Source organism: Scleropages formosus, chromosome 12, assembly GCF_900964775.1.
Source record: "Scleropages formosus chromosome 12, fSclFor1.1, whole genome shotgun sequence".
Lineage (NCBI taxonomy): Eukaryota > Metazoa > Chordata > Actinopteri > Osteoglossiformes > Osteoglossidae > Scleropages > Scleropages formosus.
The window spans coordinates 22927249-22948668 of NC_041817.1; the positions used below are offsets into that span (position 1 = coordinate 22927249).

The 21420-nt window shown below is 44.5% G+C and overlaps 1 protein-coding gene across 2 annotated transcripts; it reads right to left on the bottom strand.

Moving 5' to 3' along the window:
- Positions 1-20884, bottom strand: akap11 (A kinase (PRKA) anchor protein 11). 2 transcript variants are annotated; one of them, XM_018745387.2, is made up of 12 exons: positions 20761-20884; positions 16742-16829; positions 16122-16232; positions 14918-14971; positions 14147-14278; positions 13302-13554; positions 6669-11154; positions 5962-6117; positions 4032-4115; positions 3179-3225; positions 2672-2832; positions 1-2127 (listed from the first exon to the last, which is right to left on the bottom strand). In XM_018745387.2, the coding sequence occupies exons 2-12, from the start codon at positions 16802-16804 to the stop codon at positions 1966-1968; spliced, it is 5709 nt and encodes a 1902-aa protein (XP_018600903.1). In that variant the 5' UTR covers positions 16805-16829; positions 20761-20884; the 3' UTR covers positions 1-1965. The 2 variants fall into 2 exon arrangements, with proteins under 2 accessions (XP_018600903.1, XP_018600912.1); XM_018745396.1 differs by lacking the exons at positions 14918-14971; positions 16122-16232; positions 16742-16829; positions 20761-20884 and having other exon boundaries at positions 13302-13356; positions 13451-13554; positions 14147-14224.
- Between the last annotated feature and the right edge of the window lie 536 nt (positions 20885-21420).

Sequence of the window (21420 nt, forward strand, 5' to 3'; positions counted from 1 at the left end):
CCGGCATTTAAAAAAAAATAAGGACGTTTCTTTTCTATGTCAGGGGACACTTGTTCAAAGAGTTTAGTCAGCATTGTAGCACATTTCCTGACAGTTTCGGTGTCTGTATTTCAAGAGAAGAAAAAAAGGTTCATGGCACTCACTCCCACCTGATACTTTCCATGAGCGTTCATATAGAAGAAATACTTCACCACCCAACGCTGGGTCTCATCCGCTGTTTTCAGGCAGGCTACGAGGTTATATATATAAAAAAATACTGTGAGGAACATGAGTGTTTGTCCCTTTATGGGACTTTGTGGATTTATGCATGAAATGTGTCATGGAAAACAGCCTGAGAATCATCTGCTGGAAATCGGTGTCCCCTACAAACCCAGACAATTCACAAAATGTTTACCTCCACAATACAGTATTTCTAAGCAGCTTATTGATACCCCAGCAGTTCAAAAAAAAGTGCATTCTGACATATTTCAGTGTCTTTGACCTTCTGACTCTAATCTCTGGTCTTTTGATCACCTCCGTGGTCTGGAATAAATGATTTTGGATAAGTGGTGATATGGCTCTCCGATGTCCTGAGGTCATTTTTGTGTTTACTACCAAATGTCTCTGTGGGAATAAGTGGCAATAACCAGAGGGATGTGAAGTAAATAACATTCCTCACAGTGTGTCACATACCACCAAAATACGTCTACAGTGTGGGCTGGCCTGTGTTGTGGCTGCAGGATGTGTGCCGCTCATGCGTAAGCACTCGGGTTCCACTCTATCGCTGTGCCTTTCCAGGTGAACACATCTTTTCGGAGAGGAAGTATTATCACAAAAAATGGGAATTCCACATTGGCTCCAGTTCAAAGATATCTGAGCTGGATGTGGCCAGATATGACATACTATGTCTGGAAGAGTATCCTGTGTTTAATAAAGCTCCGGTCAGACTCCAACATTTCTTAACAGCAGTTATGCGTTACGGTGAATACGCTCATCGATTCTGGTTAGGTGTCGCACCGAGAACACGGAAAAAAAACCTCAGTTCGAGTTGTGAAATTCTAAAGAGCCAAACGGCTATCATTAAATAAATGTCACTGCAGTTCTGCGGTTTCTTTCTTTTTTTTCTTTTTTTTTTAAAAATCTCTCAGACACTGCTCTTAGCATTTCCTCTAAGACAAACAGGAATTCAATGTGAGTCGCTGCTGTTGTTACCACGTTCAGAAAGAGCTCGGCGGCCTTCCGTGTTCACACACACTTGTGCACAAGCACAATCTGGGGGGGTGAAAAAAAAACAATCTGACGGATCAGCTGGCACATAACTGCCAGAATAACACTCTGTGGGCCAATATCTGACAGGGGGAACCGTTCCCAATGTCAAATTCCACATACGCTGCGTGGTCTATAGAATCAGTAGTGGTTTACAGGGTTGGTCTCGGATCCTGTGGCAAGACCCCCCAGAGGGGGGACGTATGGAAGAGGCACGGTCTTCCCTGAAGTTATGGGGTTTCCCTGGACAAGGGCATAACAGAACACTCCTGTCATTCTCGGGGCCGCTCCCCTTCCCTTGAAATGCGAGAAAAGGGTGTGAACGGGTCACGTGACGTGCAGACGGCTGCAGACGGCTGCGAACGGCCGCGTTCTCGGGGGCGTGTGCGCCAGTGCCAAGAGAAATGCTCTGCAAACAAACACCAAGTGAGAAAGAGCGGACGGTGCTTCCAGTCGCAGCACGCCACACTCACATACGCACGCACGCAAGCACACCACGAGAGAGCAAACTAGCTGCTTCCAAGCACCCCCCAGCCCCAGGTGTCGGTAGGTGCCTCTGGGGAATAAGCAATAAACGAAAATAAGACGTATTCCACTGACTACACATCTACTTTTGGCAAACACATTGCACATCACTGCATGTAGATGGGTGCTGTCGGGGGGAGGGGGGCGGTTCTGCCAGCTGGTGAACCCCCGTGACGGTGTTGCAGGAAGGGTAATCTAGGTGTGTTCCTGAAGCCACTGAAAGAGGGGCTTGGGGCTGTGCCTCTCTTCGCCGGGCTCCACATCGCACCTTGGCTCGTCACAGTATCGGAGCAGGGCCTGGAGCAGGTCGCCCACTTTCCACTCCCTGTCGCGGACCATCCGCAGCACGGCAGGCAGCTGGAATGAAAGACAGTCGGGACAGTTGATAGCAAAGTGGTTAAAGCTGCTGTCTTCGGACCGGAAAGGTTGCAGGTTGGAATCCCACCGCCAGCTGTAGCACCCTTGAGCAAAGAACTTGCCCTAAAATTGCTCCAATGAAAATTACCCAACTGCATAAATGGGTGAATAACTGTAGGTAGTTTAACAATGTAAGTTGCTTTGGAGAAAAGCATCAGCTAAATGAATAAATTTAAGACACGGATGCACATGGCTCATCAACCACATGCCAAGTAAAGCCTCTAGAACTTCCTCTCCTGCATGTCCAACACTGAAAAAGCTATGTACAGACAGCCATCAGAATACAAAAGGTCTAGTAACCAGTAACGTGATGTCCACACATCTGGATTTCACCTAGAACTTATCACCATGTACACGTGTGTATTATCCTGCTGTGTAGGTGTCTACATGGAGCTTATCACTATGTACAGCTGTTTATTGTCCCTGTGTGTAGCTGTTTTCCTGGAGCTAGTCACTATGTACAGGTGTGTACAGACACACTCACCAGCTGCAGCTCCAGTTCTGCGTGGGGGCTCAACTGTACGGCAGGCAGGTCCGACTGCGAAGCGGCGATCCACTGCAGCACTGCCCTGACCTGCGGGTCCAGGGTTTGCCCCGCCGCGTCCACATTAACCACCAGGAGGCTGGCTTCAACATGCGGTGCCCCTACCAGAGGAGAGCCAGCAGCAAGGAGGTCATCCCCTGCAGCCCCGCCAGACCCTAATAGTGCGGCCGCGTCCCTCCGACCATGAGTCAACAAACCCTCTGCTTCCCACGCTCCCCCACGCACTCCAGGCTGGGACACGGCACGGAAAGTGGAATCAGCTGCGGGATCCGCTCTGGGAGACGGGCAAGCGTGTGGGAGGCAACTACCCCCTCATCTTATAATCATCGGCAAACAGAACCGCATACGCTCATGGCGGCTGGACCTTCCAGCCCAGCCCCGGGGGCCTGAACACAGCTGGATGCCCATCCACAAAGCAACCTTTCAAGAAGTGACTCTAGGGGTTACCGTCAGAGTCCTCCTTCACCTCCGTCTCCTTGTCCTCTGCGCCGTCGCTGTGGGAGAGGAAGACACAAATGTGAAGACGTTATGAGCTTGATGGGGGAGAAACACAGAATGCAAGCAAGACGACAAAAAAGCAATGGGGTTAATGGACTACATCTCCCAGCCTGCCCTGCTTGAGCTTCTCCAGAAGCAGATTTTAGGCGCCGAACGTATGTCACGGGTAATTAAAATGACACACCCTAAACAAACACGTTTGTCAGGCTGCAGGTCTTTCCTTATACAACAGTACAACAGTTTTCTCCTCTTCTCGTTGTGGGAGAAAGCAGGATTCCACTTCTTGTTGACACAGCCCAAGGCAGGTGCAATTATCATTTTTTTTTCTAAACTGTTCAATTATTTTGTCACTTTGGATATTACTTTCGAGCTCGCGCGAGTTACAAAGTGAATCAATGAAAGATGTTGCCATTTCGGTGACTAATGTTTTGTCTGAAAAGAGACCTATCGAAAGAAAGGCCCAGTGTAGCCTCTCATCACTCGCTCATTCGGCTCAGAGCACAGACATGACACTGCCGGAGTCAAGACTTTGTGTAAGACACTAGAGAAATCAATGAACTCCCCGCCCAGTCTGTCGTATGCCCACACGGAGAAATTCCATTAAACAATTCCTTTCGTATGAGTGCAAAGTCCAGGCACAAAGCAGTGTTTTGTTGCGCTGCCACGGTCACGGACAACATTTCAGCGCTCGGCGATCAAAGCTCTGAGATCATGCAGGATCATTACCGTGATCGTTTCTATTGTTTCTCAGAATGATGAATCAGAGGGGACGGACCCAACCTGGAGACTACGGCGAACCAACCTGTCCGATGGGGAGAAGGACAAATGTTCTTCGTAGATCTCTCCCTCCAATCCCAGACTGCTCCAGCTACTGCTGTTCCCGTTACTGCCAGCAGGGGATTAAAGATAAAGACAGAGATTTGTAACCTGAAGGCTGCTGGTTTGAGCTCCATTCCCAATAACTGTTACAGCAGCCTTGAGCAAGGTACTAGGTGTCAGCACAAATATCTGGCTGTATATGTCTCAGAATAAAAGCGTGAGCTAAACAACAAATAGCTGGTCGCGTGGCGGTTCGAGCTGCTGCCTTTAGATCCAAAGGTTGCGGGTTTGAATCTCACCTACTGTAGTAGACTTGAGCAACACACTTATCCTAAATTGCTCCAGTAAAATTACCCAGCTGTATAAATGAGTAAATAACTGTAAGTAGCTTAACTTTGGAAATTGCTTTGGAGAAAAGCATCAGCTAAATGAATAAATGTAAACAAATAACTAACAATAACAATGCAAAGTGTAGGAGGAAGTGAAGGGCAGTGCCAGCATTGTTTTTCTTGGACTATACAACAGCTTTGGGAGAAAAAAGAGTGGATTGTAAAACCCCACTTTCTGGTCAGAAGCAGCTGTGAAGTTTTAAATCACAGTCGCCTTTTCAACCGTAGGACTGGAAACAACCTTTACGATTTGAATGTGCTTCATGAGCCACACCTATTAAAAACACTTCAATGCTTTAGTGTATCCAGGGCAGGGTTTCCAAAATATAAAAATATGCTTAGATAAGCCCGCTTTCAGGGGCTTGGGACGTACACTTCCTTGAACTTACTTCCACAGAGACTTCAAAGTGAGCTGAGAAATTGAATGTACCAATTCTCTACTCGACTCAGTAAGGGTTCAGTGACTCAATTGCTGGGACTGAGCCCAGTTCAAACAGGATAAGGGCTAAAAACAGCATTGTTCTACAACACAGCGTCACAATAGTCATTTCTATCTGTATAATTTCTTTGCAATAACAAAGAAACTCTTTAACAGCAATTCTCCCAAACTGAAATGGAAAAGTACTAATGTGAGGCTCCCGGTTCAATGATAAACTCAACAAGGTAATAACTTCAAAACAAACATAATGAACTGGCAACTAAATTACCCCTAGTGTGCAGATGTGTGCATGAATGGTTGCATGTGGTTGCTCTGCATCACGCCCAGGGTGTACCCCTTCCTCACACCTTCTGTTTCCCAGATAGGCTCCACACCACTGCCACCCTGCACTGAACAACTGGTTGATAGCAATGAATCCCTTTGTTTCAAATTCCAATATAATGTGGCTTCGAAAAGCAAGTAACTACATTATCCTCCTTTGCTAATAGCGACGGCTTTAATCCCTCACCATAAAAACTGTTTAGTTAACAGTCACACTTTAAATTAACAAAAGGAAAATGGTTTTATCCTTTTATATAACCCTGCCATATTGAGTTAAACTAACACTTGGGTGACTAACAGTTTGAAATGGCTTTGCTGACTGTGGAATAACAACTTTAATCGTATTCAATGCACCTGAATGCAGTGACTCATTGACTGAGGTGTCCAAGCACTTGCAATTTTGCCTTCATTCTCCCAAAGAACCAAAATCTTTGGGTCAGTCCCATCATTAAGTCAACAGTCAATCCAGTTATTTCAAGCCAAAGCAAAGGTATCAAATTTTTATAGCCAGAACAGTTAACAGAAGGACCTGGGCCTGAATCCCCACTCCTGCTGTAGTACTCTTGATCAAAGCTCTTACCCCGAATTGATAAAGTAAAAATTCCCCAGCTATATAAACATGTAAAAAAGAACTGTAAGCATCTCAACACTAAAAGTTGCTTTGGAGAAAACCATCAGGCAAAGCCAGTAACTAACAGCAGCAGCTAATGAAAGGAATTTGTAACAGCAAATGCAGCAGTGAACTATTAGTAGCAACCCTGTACCTGTCACTCAGGTGCAGGAAGCTGCTGCTCTCATCTGGATGCTCCTCCTCAAAGCTGAGGTTGGACCAGCTTCCAATGCTGTCATCCCCTGCACTCAGGCTGAGCTGCTGGCTGGCAGTGGACTCCGAGGCATTCATTCCATCTTTCCCAGGGGTGCTGGGAAAACGACACACAAGAGAAGGATGAACCTCCGCTGACCAACAAAGCTTGGCAGTTGATATTCGTTCCAGATCTACCCACATCTAGGAATGCTTAACCTGTATTGAGTATATGTTCTAGATGCAAATAGCTACTGGACCGGTCCAAAGTGTGAGTACATGAGGAGATAACATTTTCTTCACAAAGCAGTTGGTTGACAATTTTTGATTATGAAAGCAGCCAGCATCTTTCTAGCTCTTCTACATCAGTTCCAAAAGATCTAGGACACTTATGTGTTGCTTTGCTTTCACTCTTCTGTCCAGTTTGCCCCATACAGGTACTGCCCCAGTTTCCCACGTGTACTCAAACTTTTGACTGGCACCGTGTGTGTCGTACAGAGAACACAAATATATTCCACACGTCTTGTAGTACTGGACACAAAAAAAATCTACCACGTGGGCGGCCCAGGTTAAGAGCATTGCTAAAGGCGTATGTTTGATTTCTTTAATGACATGGAATTTCACATGACTAAGTGCGGTAAGGTTGTCACCAAAATATGGGGTTATTACCTAAGGTTGATGGTCTGGCAGACATTGGAAATTGCTGAGGTCATAATTTCTGCAGTGAGGCTCTCGGCAAAGCTTGCGCCATCGTGCCCAATGCCACTGTCCACATTCAGGCTGGCACTGCTCAGCTCCCTCTTGGCTTTCTCAATAGCCGATGACACCATTTCCTCAGCATAGGCAGCTCTCTTCTCCAGGTCGATGTGAATCTTGGGAATTTCAAGGCCACATACCCTAGGCCCCCGCGAGCTATCCGGCATGGCTTCGAACATACGCCTTCGCCGGTTATCCTGGAAGTGGCGCCTAGCGGCACTTCTGCAGAAGGGACGCTCCCTGATCATACAGTAGCGGCACGCCTTGTCAGTCAACGCCGAGTCCAGGACCACTTCGGTCAACTTTTTAGCACATGAGTTATGATCCCCTGCGCTCTTGTCTGCAGCAGCCTGATGGCTGGCCGAAGCCAACGTCATCTCCAAAGTATCGTCAACTATTTTTCTGGCATAGTGTTCGATTACTTGCACTACCCCGTCACTGTAATTCCCATCATTTAAGCTGCCGGTGCTGTGGTACTGCTTGGTCTTTTCTGTGTAAGGCAGTAAAGAACATGAAAATGTCGTTCTGATGAGGTTCTCCGTCATGTCATCCAGTTTGGATTTTTTGTACAGACAAGAATCGGTTAGAGATTTGGGCAGACGAGCAGATGACAGCCTGAGCTTTCTTGTGACATCGCAGGTAATGTTGTAAGCCAAACACTCAGCAAAATTAACAAGTGCCATGTATTCCCTCCTGCTCATGTCATCGGGATTGTGGCATCTACACTGGACAACCTCACCAGGCGAGAATATTTTCCGGTTATCGTCTACAGGAGGTGCCTCTGTCATTGACTCCTTCCAAACATCGCAGATTCCATCATGATGTAGTCTTCTGCCTGGGTGGAGCTTCAAGGTAGACCTTTGCTTGATCTTCCTAGCTGCCTGTGCCAGTCCCGATTTGAGGGAACGGTAAGCTAGACGGCTGGCATACTGATCCAAAATAAGCTCCCTGTTGCCTCCTTCTCTTTTCAGAACTCGGATGAGATACCCACTGTATTCATCGGTAACGCTTTCACAACTGGGGTACTTTGAGGACAACCCACTTGACCCACAAATCTGAGAACTAGATACCGGGGCCACAAGATCGTGGCTGGTGAGGCTGCCCAACTTACAGACTTTGTGGCCGACTTGTAGATGAGTCTGACTCTCAGCAGACCCGTCTCTAACACCTGTGAAAAATTTATGTCTGGACTGACTACAACTAATCATCTTCTTCACATCATTGATGACCTCCCCTGCTATTTCCCCAGCATAGGTCCACAAAGAGTTCAAAGTCTGCTCTGAAAACTGTGTACTACTCAAGGAATGGTCATCTTTGCATGCCTTATCCTCAAGCTTCCAGCCATTGTTCAAAGCTAGCGTGTCCATCTCAGTAGCCATAGAAACAATGTGGCATGCTAAGCGCTCAGCATAACGGAAAGCACCCTTCCCAGCCATTTTGTAGTCAGATTCTACTGGTAGGGTTGGTTCCGGCTCATCTACAACCCGCAATTCCGAATGATAATGACCTTCTTGCTCTTCCTCAACATCTTCATTACTCAGGGCCTCTTCAGAAAGTGATCTCATTAGCTTCAACACAAAGTCAGCCTTCTCAGAGTCAGTGCCAGCGTCCACAAGATCAGGGGCAGGCTCGTAGTGAGGAGTAGACGGAGGTGTTGCAGGAGAAAACTCTTTGGCAAGCTTGCCCTTGAGCTTCTTGGAAAACTGTCGGAACTGTTTCTCCTGTGAGACTGGAGCAGGCTGCTGCGGTGTGGATGGTGGAGTGCCTGGGACTCCATGCAATTTCCTGCTAGTACTACCAAAAGCCTCGTCACCTACAGCCTTTCTGCCACTTCGCATAGAAGTTTCAAAACTTGGCACCTCTAAAGTGTCCTTCATCAGCGAAGGACGCATTTCAGAAGTACATTCGCTGGAATGACCTACATTCTTAAAGTCAGATTCACGGGTATCATTATATGTTCCTTTCTGATCAATCAAACTTCCTTTCTTCAGACAAACTGCACCTTTGGGCTTACTAGATTTCTCATAAGATCCCAAACAAGAGTCTTGCAGTTTGAAGTGAGTCCCAGGTTTAACTTCAGACAGACAAGAAACCTCAGCTCTATCTTTCTTGCTAATAAGAAACCGTTCAGCCTGAACAACTGATGAAAAATTTGAAGTTCCTCTACATGTAGCATGTTTAGAAGTTGACTCATTTGGATCTCCACTGACCACATTTGGAGGCATCATTTGGGCTGAAGTAGGCATGTGACTAACAATTTTTTTGCTCACATAGTCTGCGCAGTCCTCTACCGTCTTCTTCATTTTGGATGTTGTCATGATCTCATAAGCTTCATTTACAATTAAATCAACCATGTTCCCAGAATAGTTCTGAAAATTAGTTCTGACAAAAGACTGGTTTCCAGGCACTGTTTCACTCTGAGAAAAGTTCACTGCTCCTTCAGGGGCATGTCTTTCACTGTAAACATGTTTGCTCTGGGCCACTACTGGCAGTAAGTCTGTCTGTGTGGACGTTGATGTCTCGGAAGCAGAGGTTGTCACCAAGCTTCCTTCAGAGCAGGTGCTTTTTTTAGGGCTGGTTTGTGATGTTTGGCAAATACTGGACTTGTATTGACAAGCATCTGGCGTGCTCTGAAACTGTGAGATGGCTTTCCCGGCCACAGGCACCGGAACACAGCTGGCAATCCCTGACATACAGAACAAGGCCTTTCTTACAGTGCAGCCATTTTCGGTGGATTCCATTACCTCGGGTGTGTAGGGTGTTCCAAGGTAACGAGAGGCAGCATTGCAAGTCTTTGTGATCTCTGTGGTGTCCTCAGCACTGACATAGCGGATATTGTCAAGGGAGACACTGATGGCAGCCTGCGTAGTGAAGGTCACATCCGACTGAGACAACTCTATGAATGCCTCCTGGAGTACAGACTCTGAGAGATCCGAGGCATATGAAGAAACCACTTCCTCCTGTTCGAAAGACCAGCTGCTTAGAGTCAAAGGTGTAGATGGATGGGAGAACTGGCAGACCTCCATAATACCTTCAAACACTAATTCCTCTGCAAGGTCTGCAGCAAACCTGGCAACCGTGTTGTTGAAAATCTGCTTTTTGACAAAGTGGAACTCCTGAAGAGCCCCAGATACTGCTTCTCCAACAAGGAAGCTGGCTAAACCATTTATGGCACGTTCTTTTAATACATAAGCACGCCTCATGCCTATCTCATGAAAGGCCATTTGAAACACTGAGGAAGTTAGCCTTGCAGCTAAATGGCAAAGTGTAGTGGTACAAGAAGATACCCCTTTCTGTAGATCTCTGAAGGCACTCCCAAGGCTCATTTCTACCAGATCTGCAGCAAACTTCTGTATGCCATCCTTCAGTGTTTGTGATTTCTGAGCTTTGGATATAGTGACTGTCTGCTGGATGTCTGACAGTTTCATGAGGTGTCCACTACTGTTTTTAAATTCTTTATGGCAGACACAACTTAAGTTTTTGTTAACATTCATATCGACAGGAGATGAATACCCACAAACTGAACCAAGAATTTCCTTTGACAAGTTATTGGCAAAATCTGAGTATGTCTTATACAGTCTGCAGAGGTCCTGGGGTTTGCGTAATTCAGAATCATCTCCTGTTTTCCAAAAATACTCTAGGGTGCTGCATTCCCCCAAAGGACTAAATGCTGAAGACTGAATTGGACTGAAAAGTGGTCCATTTTCTTCACCCAATGTCTTTGCCAGTCGTGGAGTATCAGGAAGATCTGAGTGGACACCACTGAGAGATCCTGGTTTGAGTGGAGTGGGTTTTTTGATGTTGGCGGGGAGGGTTGGATGGTCAAATCGGTGGGGGTTCATTGCTGTTGAGGAAAAGCCTCGGGTTACACATTTGGAGTCTTCTACAAACATTTTCCCTTGTGTCTGCCCAAGCAGGGTTGGATCCTTGAGCAATTTGGTCGTACTCGCCAGATCTTGGTCCAAGTCATCAAACTGATCAAAGCTATCAAAAAACTCACTCACTTCTGAATCAGAATCCTCCACCCCATCTTTAAAGACAGGAATTTTAGGAATGTCGAGCTTTGCTCTTAGACTCTTCTGGTAGCCTTCTTCATCTAGGAATATAATGGGACTGGGGCTAGAGCAGTCAGAGTCATCAGACTCTGTGAGTGATGCAGCTGTGACGCGCCCTCTCGGAAGACTGTCCTGTTTGTAGATGCTCCATTGGCTTCCTGGCCCTGGTGACCATTGTGATTGTGAACTTTTGACGGTTGACGGTATTTCAGGGAGAGGTGCTTTTTTTACTGAGGTCTTCTTGGAAAAGGAGCTAATAATCACTCGAGACCCTGACTTGTCCTTGCTGAGGGGCGGAACAGTCTGGGAGGCCACATCGCGTTGGCTCCGCTTGTTATGAAAGGCTACGAAGTTAAATACAGATGCAAATACAAACAATTACAAACACACTCAGATACAATTTGCAGTACTATACATCTGTATTTTTTATGAACACAAAATAACTAATACACAATACCACAGGTATTAATCATCCTTTTGTTCCTATTGCAAAAAATACAAGCGTGTTCTGCAGGAATGCGATTCGAGTTTTTCTGCATTGTTTCGGAGTAACAAACAAAAAAGTACTGTTAGCGGATAGAAATAATCTTTCGCTGCCATCTAGCAGTGGGAACAGGCAATTTCAGCTCGTATGATACAACATTCAACAAATACGACAAAAAGTCAAAACAGTGGCAGAAAGGGGAAATAATGATCTGCTTTCTTCCCCCAACTCATGTCTCATTTGAAATCACAGAAACATGATTAATATAAGCTGTTTCATATTTGTAAATGCAATTTTTATAGTACAGTTTGAAGCATTATGGAGAAGAGACCTACTTAAAAGGGGATACTGGATGTAACATACAGTGCTATGAAGAAGTATTTACCATCATCCTGATTTCTTCTGTTTTTGTGTATATCTCATACTAAATTGTTTCAGAAATTAAAACAATATCTAACATAAAACAAAGGCAACCTGAGTAAACACAAAATACAGATTTTAAATAAAAATGTTATTTATTGAAGCAAAAAAGTTATCCAATACCAACTGGACCTGTGTGAAAATTTTTTTTGCCCTTGTAGCAGATTTCCCAAAATCCATGAAACTGCATTCATAATGGGGTTCAGCTGGACTAGATGCAACCAGGCCTGATTACTGCCAGCCCTGTTCAATGAAATCAACAAATAGAAGTTTTTCAACAGCATCAAGTTGGTTAAAAGGTCTTACCCAGTAACACACTATCCCAAAGTTGAAAGAAATTCCAGAAATGGTGAGGAAGAAGGTGACTGAACTACATCAGTCTGGAAAGGGTTACAAAGCCATTTCAAAGGCTCAGCAACTCTAAAAAACAACAGCGAGAGCCATTATCTCCAAATGAAAAAAAACTCGGCACAGTAGTGAACCTTCCCAGAAGTGGCCGACCTTCCAAAATTTACCCAAGAGCAAAACGATGACTCATCCAGGAAATCAAAAAAGAGCCAAGGATGACACTGAAGAAACTACAGGCCTCTCTTGCATCAGTAAAGGTCACTGTTCATGACTCCACTATCAGAAAGACACTGGGCAAAAATGGCATCCACGGAAGAGTGGCGAGGCAAAAACCACTGCTAACCGAGAAGAACATTAAGGTTTGTTTGAAATTTGCCAAAACACAACTTGATGATCCTCAAACCTTTTGGGAGAATGTTCTGTGGACTGATGAGTCGAAAGTGGAAATGTTTGGAAAACAGGGGTCCCGTTACATCTGGCGATCAAACACCAAATTCCACAAAAAGAACATCATACCTACAGTCAAGCATGGTGGTGGCAGTGTCATGATGTGGGGAAGCTTTGCTGCTTCAGGGCCTGGGCAACTTGCAATAATTGAGGGAAATATGAATTCTGCTCTCTACCAGAAAATCCTAAAGGAGAATATCTGGTCTTCAGGCTGTAAATTGAAACTGGATTATGCAGCAAGACAATGATCCAAGGCATCGGACTAAGTCCACCTCTGAATGGCTCAAAAAAAAAGCAAAATTAAAGTTTTGGAGTGGCCTAGTCAAAGTCCTGACTTGAACCCAATTGAGATGCTTAAATGGGCAGTTCATGCTTGAAAACCCTTCAATGTGGCTGAACAAAAGCAGTTCTGCAAAAACAAGTGGGCCAAAATTCCACCACAGCACTGTGAAAGACTGATCTCCAGTCAGTTATCTGGTTGCAGTTATTGCTACTAAAGGTGACACAACCAGATATTAAGTTTAAGGGGGCAATTAGTTTTTCCACATGGGTGATAGGTGTTTGATAACTTTTTGCTTCAATAAAAAAATAAAAATTCAAAACTGTATTCTGTGTTTACTCAGGTTGCCTTTGTTTTATGTTGTATTTCGTTTGAAGATCTAAAACTATTTAGTATGGGATATATACAAAAACAGAAGAAATCAGGGTGGGGCCAAATACTTTTTCACAACACTGTAGGTCTCTTATGAAAAAGTTTCCAACTTTGAGACGTTTGCCATTCCAATCACTTACATGAGTTTTCAGGGGTCTCCTCCTCGAGGTTCTCGAATGCAGTAACAAAGTCATCCTCGATGGAAGAGACGGACTGATTAGTGTCGTCATCCTCCACCTGGCAGCCATCCGACATGCCCTTCTGCAGTATCTGCAGCTCCAGTGCATACCTCATCCCTGCCATGTAGCGGGTCAGGAGACTGGACAGGGTGCTGGCGCTCCCCAGCAAGTCCTGTGAGTGTCGGAACACACAGATGGCTTTTGGCCATGCCGTCTGCAGCACGACAGCAAGGAAAAGAACACGGGAACATGGTTAGTTGGTATGCACGCAACGCAGCGAGTCAGGATGTGAAGACTGACACACTGCAGCTCTAAGAAGCGTTTCTCCCAACAAATCTTTTTACTTTTCATCTGCATTTGTTCAAGTAAAAGATACCGTCACCTTCCTTCAAGAGAAGTTGCCATACACAACCGAACGTGTTATCACACTGTTTGTGATAGAAACTGAAAAACTGATGACTGAAAAACAGAAGGAACCCTTCTGCAGAGCCTTGCAGAATTTCCCTCTAGCATGGAGTTTTAAAAATTGGAGCAATTTTTTGCCCTTGTATGTGATGGTGGTCAGTGGATTAGAAAATGTTTGTTATGTCTGTAGACTTTATGTGGTTCATCATGCTTTAGGCTGAGAATGTAACATAACTTAACGCTACATCTGTCTCACCACAGACATAGATTACAGTGTCCTGAACTTAGAGACGATTCTGCTATGGCACCAGACAAAACTATTTAGGACTCGAAATACAACAGAACAACAAAAAACTGAAGAGATGCACATGGATTTTGGAACAACAGATGGTAATGTGTACCTGAGAAATACTGTCTTTTCTTTCCAGGACTCTCCGAGAGTCTTTGAGCAGCAGCATCTCTTCATTCTTCAGACTGTGGACGTGTAGTGATCTCAGTAACTCTAGGAGGTCCAGAGGAACGGACGGCAAGGCCTGTTTGCAGGAACCACAGCAGGTCAAAGTTCATTCATTCCTTCAATCATTCATTCAATGTGTAAGTGACAATTCAATCATTACATTATAAGCTGCTTGAAAGTATTATATATTTACAAAAATATATGTATTTAAAACTCTTTCCCATTACTTGAAATCTGTACACATGAAGCTGAAATGCTGATCAAATTTGACGAGCGTTAAGTTTATCTAGATCTGTTCAATTTTATTAACCGCTTGCCTTGAACAGGGTCGTGCTGAGCCGGAGCTTATCCCAGAAATATTGGGTGCAAGGCTGAGGGGGGTACACCCTGGACAGGACGCTAGTCCATCTTAAGGTAGCCACACATGCACACACAGTCATTTACACACTATGAGCAATTTTAGCGTCACAAATCCACCTAAACTGCATGTCCTCGGACTGTGCGAGGAAACCAGAGCATGCAGAGGAAACCCACACAGACATGAGGAGAACATGCAAACTCCACACAGACCGAGTAAGGATCAAACCCATGCTCTCTTGCATCTCCCAGGTGCTGTGCCGTACCACCCAAGTTTATGTACATTTCCAAATGAACAATGAAAACAATGAATATCATCCAAACAAATAAACTGTGTTGACATTATATAGTACAATACCTGTAGTGCAAAATCCTCTACTTCGGAATAACTGGGTAAACTGACAAAATGAATCTGAAAAGGAAGGAAAAGAGTGTGTTCTCAAACTGTGCAACAAAATCCCACGACATTAGAGCCCAAATAAAAAGTTACCTCATGTATCGCAATCCTAATACGTGTCACTTGACACAAAAATAAATCCTCAGCAAAAGTTTTGTTCTAAATTTACTGCCATGCACAGAAAATATACTTAAAAATGAAAAAAAGTATTTCTGAGTAGATGTGGCCTTTGACTTGAAACCACCTACACATGTGGTTGTAGTAAGCAACACATATTGGCCATCGGCAGCGCTCCACATTACCACCATCACTCGGTAAGCAGGTTAAAATACAACTTTCACAATGAGTTGTAAGGTCGTAAATGAGGTCAGAAGGCATAAATCAGCCCGGCTAGACAAATGCAAATCAAGCTGCGGCAGAAACCAAAAGCGCTGATGTTCCAGCAACCAACACCACATGCGCCGCAGGGCTGCGGTCTGTCGACATCTTAAGTAACCCTAAAACAGCAGAATATGTCCTTGTTACAACTGTTGACACCTTAAGAGCACATAGCCATGGAAACATTTTTGTCATATCAATGTCTTGGTGTGTGAACATATACGACACAAAACTACACTACTGCTAACATGCCAGACCCTAAAAAAAACCTGGACTGACATTTTGGTTCCGTTCAAGCAACCCTGAACTTAGTGGCACAGTGTGTATGATGGTCTTTTCATCCCCTGCATCAATTAGGCTAAAATTAATTGATGATTAAACACATGATCGCTCATTCACCTTGGTGGGTCCTTCTATTAATATTTGTTTTTGTTATTTATTCTCTTTCACTGACATTTGTCTTCAAGCCAACTTAAGATGTGAGCTGACATACAGACCCATTTAAACAACACGGTAATCTTTACTGTATCAGTTGATGGAAGTATTACAGCAGAAGTGGGGATTTGAACCTAGGTCCTTTCAGTGGAAAGTGATGGCTCTGTCCATTATGCTATCTGCTGCCCCATATACAGTATGTAGGCTTAATATGAACAAGCAAGGAAGAAAAGAAATGTACTTGGATTCTCTTTGTAATGTATCTGTTGACTGGAACACACAGTGCATGCAATCTCACGCTTAATTAGATGCTTTGGTGTAAATTCTACTTTAGGGGCACTATAACACGCACCTCGGTCAGACACGGCGGGTCCCGGGCAGGCAGCTCCAGCATCACGCTGCACAGCTCCTTCTTGCTCTTCAGCAGGGCCTTCAGGAGTGGCACTGAGCTCTCACGCATGGTCTGACCAGAGGGGGTGAGGACAGGCATAGAAAGACTCATTTAAACAATGTCAGTCTACAAAAGAGCAAATCCACATGCATTATATTCTCAAAATGCTTAACCTTCTCATCGTTGTTAAGATGACAGTTTCAGACCAGTCAAAAAAAGGGGGGAAAAAAAATCACAGTTAAAGGTACTTATGTTATGGCTAGGAAACGAACACCATACTGATTGTGCTGTACTGCGATAGGTATTACATTTGCAAACTTAATATTGTCATTGCAGCCCATTTCAGCAACAGCATGTTGATGGTCAGTGGAAGCATGTAAGAAAAATATTGGACCCAAGACAAATACTTTTAGGGGCAACGTTACACTGACACCTCTAATCTGTCACTAACACTGGGTAAATTTCCGCTCGTCAAACGTGTCTTCAGGAGGTTTGCAAAGGTCTCTTCTAGAAAAGGGTAAACTGTAGATTCAGCTATGTGCCATTTGATGATATACCAAATCATGCAAGGGGCTCCTCACCTCTTTCCTGATGGAAGAGCGAGGCTTCAGCGGAACTCCTCGAATGCGAGCACACGCATCCATGGCTGGGCAGGGATGGCCCTCTTACCTGGAAAGGACAGGAACTCTTCAGAAATGCAGAGCATTACCACTTACCCTACACGAACAGACCCCCTCTATGCCAAGAATCTATGTTACCTAGCAAAGGAGTGTACAACTGCAGCAGAAAATGGAATAAAGACGTATACACTGTCTGCGTATTGCACGCGTGAAATGGTCAACAATTAGATAGCAACTCTGTAAAACTATGGCGGGTACCGGATTGTTTATAATAATTAAAGAAAAAGAAAAAAAAAGGAGTTGCTGAAATATGAAAAACGGTGACACAGTGGTGCAGCAGGTAGTTCTGGTGCCTTGAATCCTGCTCAGCATTTGCATGTTCTTCCAGAGTTCATGTGGGTTCCCTCCCAAGGTGCAAAGGTGTTTCAGCTGAACTGATGACTTGAAATTTCATTTAAGAGTGTGTCTATGTGAGTGGACGAGTGTGTATAACTGCCCAGTGGTGTTTCCAGTATCCTCCCACCTCGTGCCCTATGTTTCTGGGATAACTTCTGGACCACTGCGACCCTACAATGGACAAGATGTTACTCATAATGAACAGAAAAAAGTTAAAACATCAATAAAAATATTAGGTCTATATAGAAGCTGGACTTAACCGTGACTCACGGCCTCACTTAAAAATTTACGGCACGTAGAGTTTTCACACCACACACTGCAGTGTTACACGGTTACAGGAATACCTTCGCTTAGGGTCTAGCTATGTGTACAACTTACCAGCATTTACAAAAGGTGAAGAAACCAATAATCTAAAATGCGGTCTAACCCTAAGCCACACAAAAAAGCACAAAAAAAAAAACGTACTCTCCCAGGGTTGCTTTTTTTTTTCCTCTCTCATACTCATCAACGGACTTCATTGTACTCCAAATCACAAGTTGTTAAGTCCTTAAAAAGAAACCGCTCCCCATGGTGAACTGCGGATTCACGCTGGCTGGAACAGCAGCGAAATCCATTAAAGCGACCAGATACATGGGCTGGGACGCGGTGATCAGAAGATGCTGGTGGAAATGGACAGCAGGGACCAAACACAGCTGGAGCAAACATGGTGGGACTCCACATTTTGTCAAAAGCATAAAATATTTATGTATACAAAAGACGCAAGAAATCCCAAATTTCCCAAGAAATCAGAGCCACTCTCTGAGAAAGGCCCAAAGCAACTTCAAAGACCTTCCGCAGTCTAGACAGGCCTTCTGATACATTTCTCCCGCATGGGAATGGGGAAAAAAGGAGTCTGGTCTCTTCTTTGACAGAGGAGACCTCATTTTAGTGGTTTTGGGGGATTTTAAAACAAAACAAAACAAAAAAAAAAAAAAAAAACAGAGCAAGCTACAGAACATAATCTTAACACACCAGCCTTCATTCTAAGGTCAAAAGCAGAGTAAATTAATAGACTGAATCAGATTCATGGGTAGGCCTGGTGTGTAGGACACGTAGGAGTCGAGATGTTGCATATTTATCCTCTTTGACAAGGAAGGTCACCTCCTGCAGACCTCGTGACAAAAGCAAAAGAACAAATTAAGTTCTTAGGAATTCTTAAAGCGTCATAGAACAACACGACCAGTGATGTCTCTGAGGATGAGACATATTAACAGAAGTGTTTAATATGTTTAAAGAATCATATTCATATTGATATTTTGGGCAGCAGGTGGCAAAGTGGTTGGAGCAATCTCCTTACAACTCAAAATTGTTACCCTGAATTGACACAGTTGAAATTTCCCAGCTACATAAATGGATAAACAGTTGTAAATAGCTTCAATCTGGGGAAAACTGTCAGGTGAACAAATACTTAAATTTTCTGTCACAGAAAAGCAACATGTTTAAAAAAATTGAAAAAAAAAAAAAAGTGGAACAAGAGATTTGGTGAAAAGTTTTGAGTTTTCCTTCTGCAGGTTTCCTACAGTCACAGTCACAGTCACAGTCTCTACGGGGGGAATAGCTGGTAGTGTAGTGGTTAGAGTTACTGCCTCTGGATCCAAAGGTCGCAGGTTCAATCCCCACCTCCGGCTGTAGTACTCTTGAGCAAGGCACCTACCCTAAAATGATCCAGTAAAATTACTCCGCAGTATAAATGGGTAAATAAGTGTAAGCTTATAATAACTGTAACCTTAACATTGCTTTGGAGAAAAGCATCAGTTAAATGAATAAATGTAAAGGTATGTTTCACGAACAGGTGTCAGGTTGGCGTGGTGCCACTGGAACGGAGGAGTCTGGGAAATAACCAGCTCATTGCTCAACACAGGGGTCCAGTGAAGCAGCAGGAATGGACTGAGACTCTCTTTAAGAGATAACGTTCAACGATTTTTACCAGTCATTTCAACAGCCAAAAGGTTTAAAATCAATACTCTAAAAACCCAGGTGGCCCCATGACCCACAGACAGGTGATATACAGTGTAAACACTCAAGACAAAGAAGCAATTAAGCAGTGAGTTTAACTATGTAAGATCTAATGTAAATTATTATTTACATATCTTTTTATTGTGGTTTACACAAGAAACAACGGAAGAATAAGCTTATCCCTAAAGGTCACTACAGGTCAACCCAAGGTTGACTTACGCTCGGCCTAAAACGTCACATGTGCTCAGCACACCTCAGTGGCGTTCATACCTGCACTGAAATATGACTTATTATTTAGAAATGCAGTGACACCGGAGAGCTGCGTACATCGGATTCTTCCCGTTGCGCAACATAAATATGAAATGTTTGTCTTCTCAGATGCTGTAAGCAGCTTATGACGAGCTGCGTTACAAGCTGTCGGGACAAAAACTGTTTAAGCCACAGAGCGACGCAACGGCCGTGTGCGTGTAGGTGTGTGCGAAAGGGAAGAAAACAATCGATTTACCATTAAAAAATAAGAAAAAACAAGTGCAAAACCAAAGACCTCAAGTTTAAATAGAGATCTGTTGAAATGGCTATTAATTATTTGAAAGCAGTGCATTCTGCAGCTGCAACTGGATCTGTGTGTGAAAAAAAAATATATATATACATATATATGTATATGCATACATCATGTGTTTAAAAAAAAAAAAGGACGGGGGTATCAATACTGAAGAAAATGTGTATTTTCCCAGATGTATATTTAACTCCACTGACTACTATTAATACATACAAAGTGGGGGGAAATATATTTATATATAGATAGCCATATAATAATGTATAAATGTAATGCGGCAGTGAAACTGAAGGAGTGACTACTATTACTATGATTAATATCAATAATAAGGGATATTGACGGAGGCGGGGGGGGGTTCCCAGCTGCTGTTAGTAAACAGGTCCGGAAACCAATCAGATTTCTGTAGAAAATAACAATGTATCTGAGTGAAGCTGAAGGTGGGTGGGATGGCGGTGCACGCGTCGGGACAACATAGTAGTACGTTACAAAGTAAAGATGAAGCACTGACTGACAGAAACACGCGGGAGCGGACTGCGCGTGGGAGCGAGGGAGCGAGGGCGTAGTGCGCGCGCCAGCGCGAGAGAGGGGAGGCGGGACGCTCCCGTCCCCTCGCTCCCGAGGGACATCGGCGGCGGCTCCTCGGCCTCGCCGTCCTGCTTCCTCGCGAATTCGGACCGGACCCTGGCTGCGCGCGCCGCAGAGCCCAGCGGGGGGGGAGCCGCCACCGTCGCCGCCTGTCGTGTCGGAACGCCGCGCTGTCGCGTGCTGGATGCCGCCGACCGACTCACTCGGCGTCCGCCGCCACACAGCGCAGCAGCAGCAGCAGCAGCAGCAGCAGCAGGCCCGCGGCCCGGGGACTCACTCCGCGCGCAGGCGCGCCAGCAACAGCCCTGACGAGCGTTTAATGTTATTGCTGTCGGTGTTGTTTTTGTTGTTATTTACAGGACAACAGCTGAGGTTTAAGAAGACGTGACAGTGACCACCGTGACCACGACCACCACCACCCTCCCTCCGGGCGCGGCTGTATTCTCACCGTCGGCCGTGGGACCCGCGGATGCGCTCCGTCAAACCATCTCCAGAAGACAGGCAGATATACAGCAGACCAGAGCAATCGAGCAAGAGCAGCGCGTCACCCGGGAGACAGGCCGGCTGCGGGAGAATGGAGCAATCGATGAAGAGAAGTACGGTACATTAAAATCAGAATCAGAATCAGAAGGAGCTTTATTGCCAAGTATGTTCACACATACAAGGAATTTGACTTGGTGACAGAGACTTCCACAGCACAGACAGTGACAAGACAGATGAGAAAATAGAATATGTGAATGAAGGATAAAAAATATATAAAAATATATTATAAGTACCCAAAATATAAAAAAATAGTCACTAGACATTGTATGTATGTACAGGTATGTTCTATACAAATGCAAGGGAGTGTGAGTAAGAGATATGATGTGATAAATAGTTATAAATATAAATAGCATTGTGTATTGCACTGGTTTACTCTCTAGGGGGGGATTTAGCTGTTCATGAGGTAGATGGCCTGAGCAAAGAAATCTACCAAGAGCGGCTGGACACACACTCGGCAGTGAAAATCGATTACGTTTATACAATTCAAGTCACTTATGACGGCTCCAGCCCAAAAGAACACAGTCACGAGATATGAACTTTGGTCCTGTCCCTGCTATAATAGTGC

Excerpts from the sequence above, each read along its gene's own strand:
- akap11 (XM_018745387.2), bottom strand. The coding sequence starts at position 16,804 with ATGGATGCGTGTGCTCGCATTCGAGGAGTTCCGCTGAAGCCTCGCTCT. Across the intron at positions 16,233-16,741 it reads GCTCTTCCATCAGGAAAGAG|ACCATGCGTGAGAGCTCAGT; the intron begins GTGAGGAGCCCC and ends CCCTCTGGTCAG. Across the intron at positions 2,128-2,671 it reads CAGAACTGGAGCTGCAGCTG|CTGCCTGCCGTGCTGCGGAT; the intron begins GTGAGTGTGTCT and ends CTTTCATTCCAG.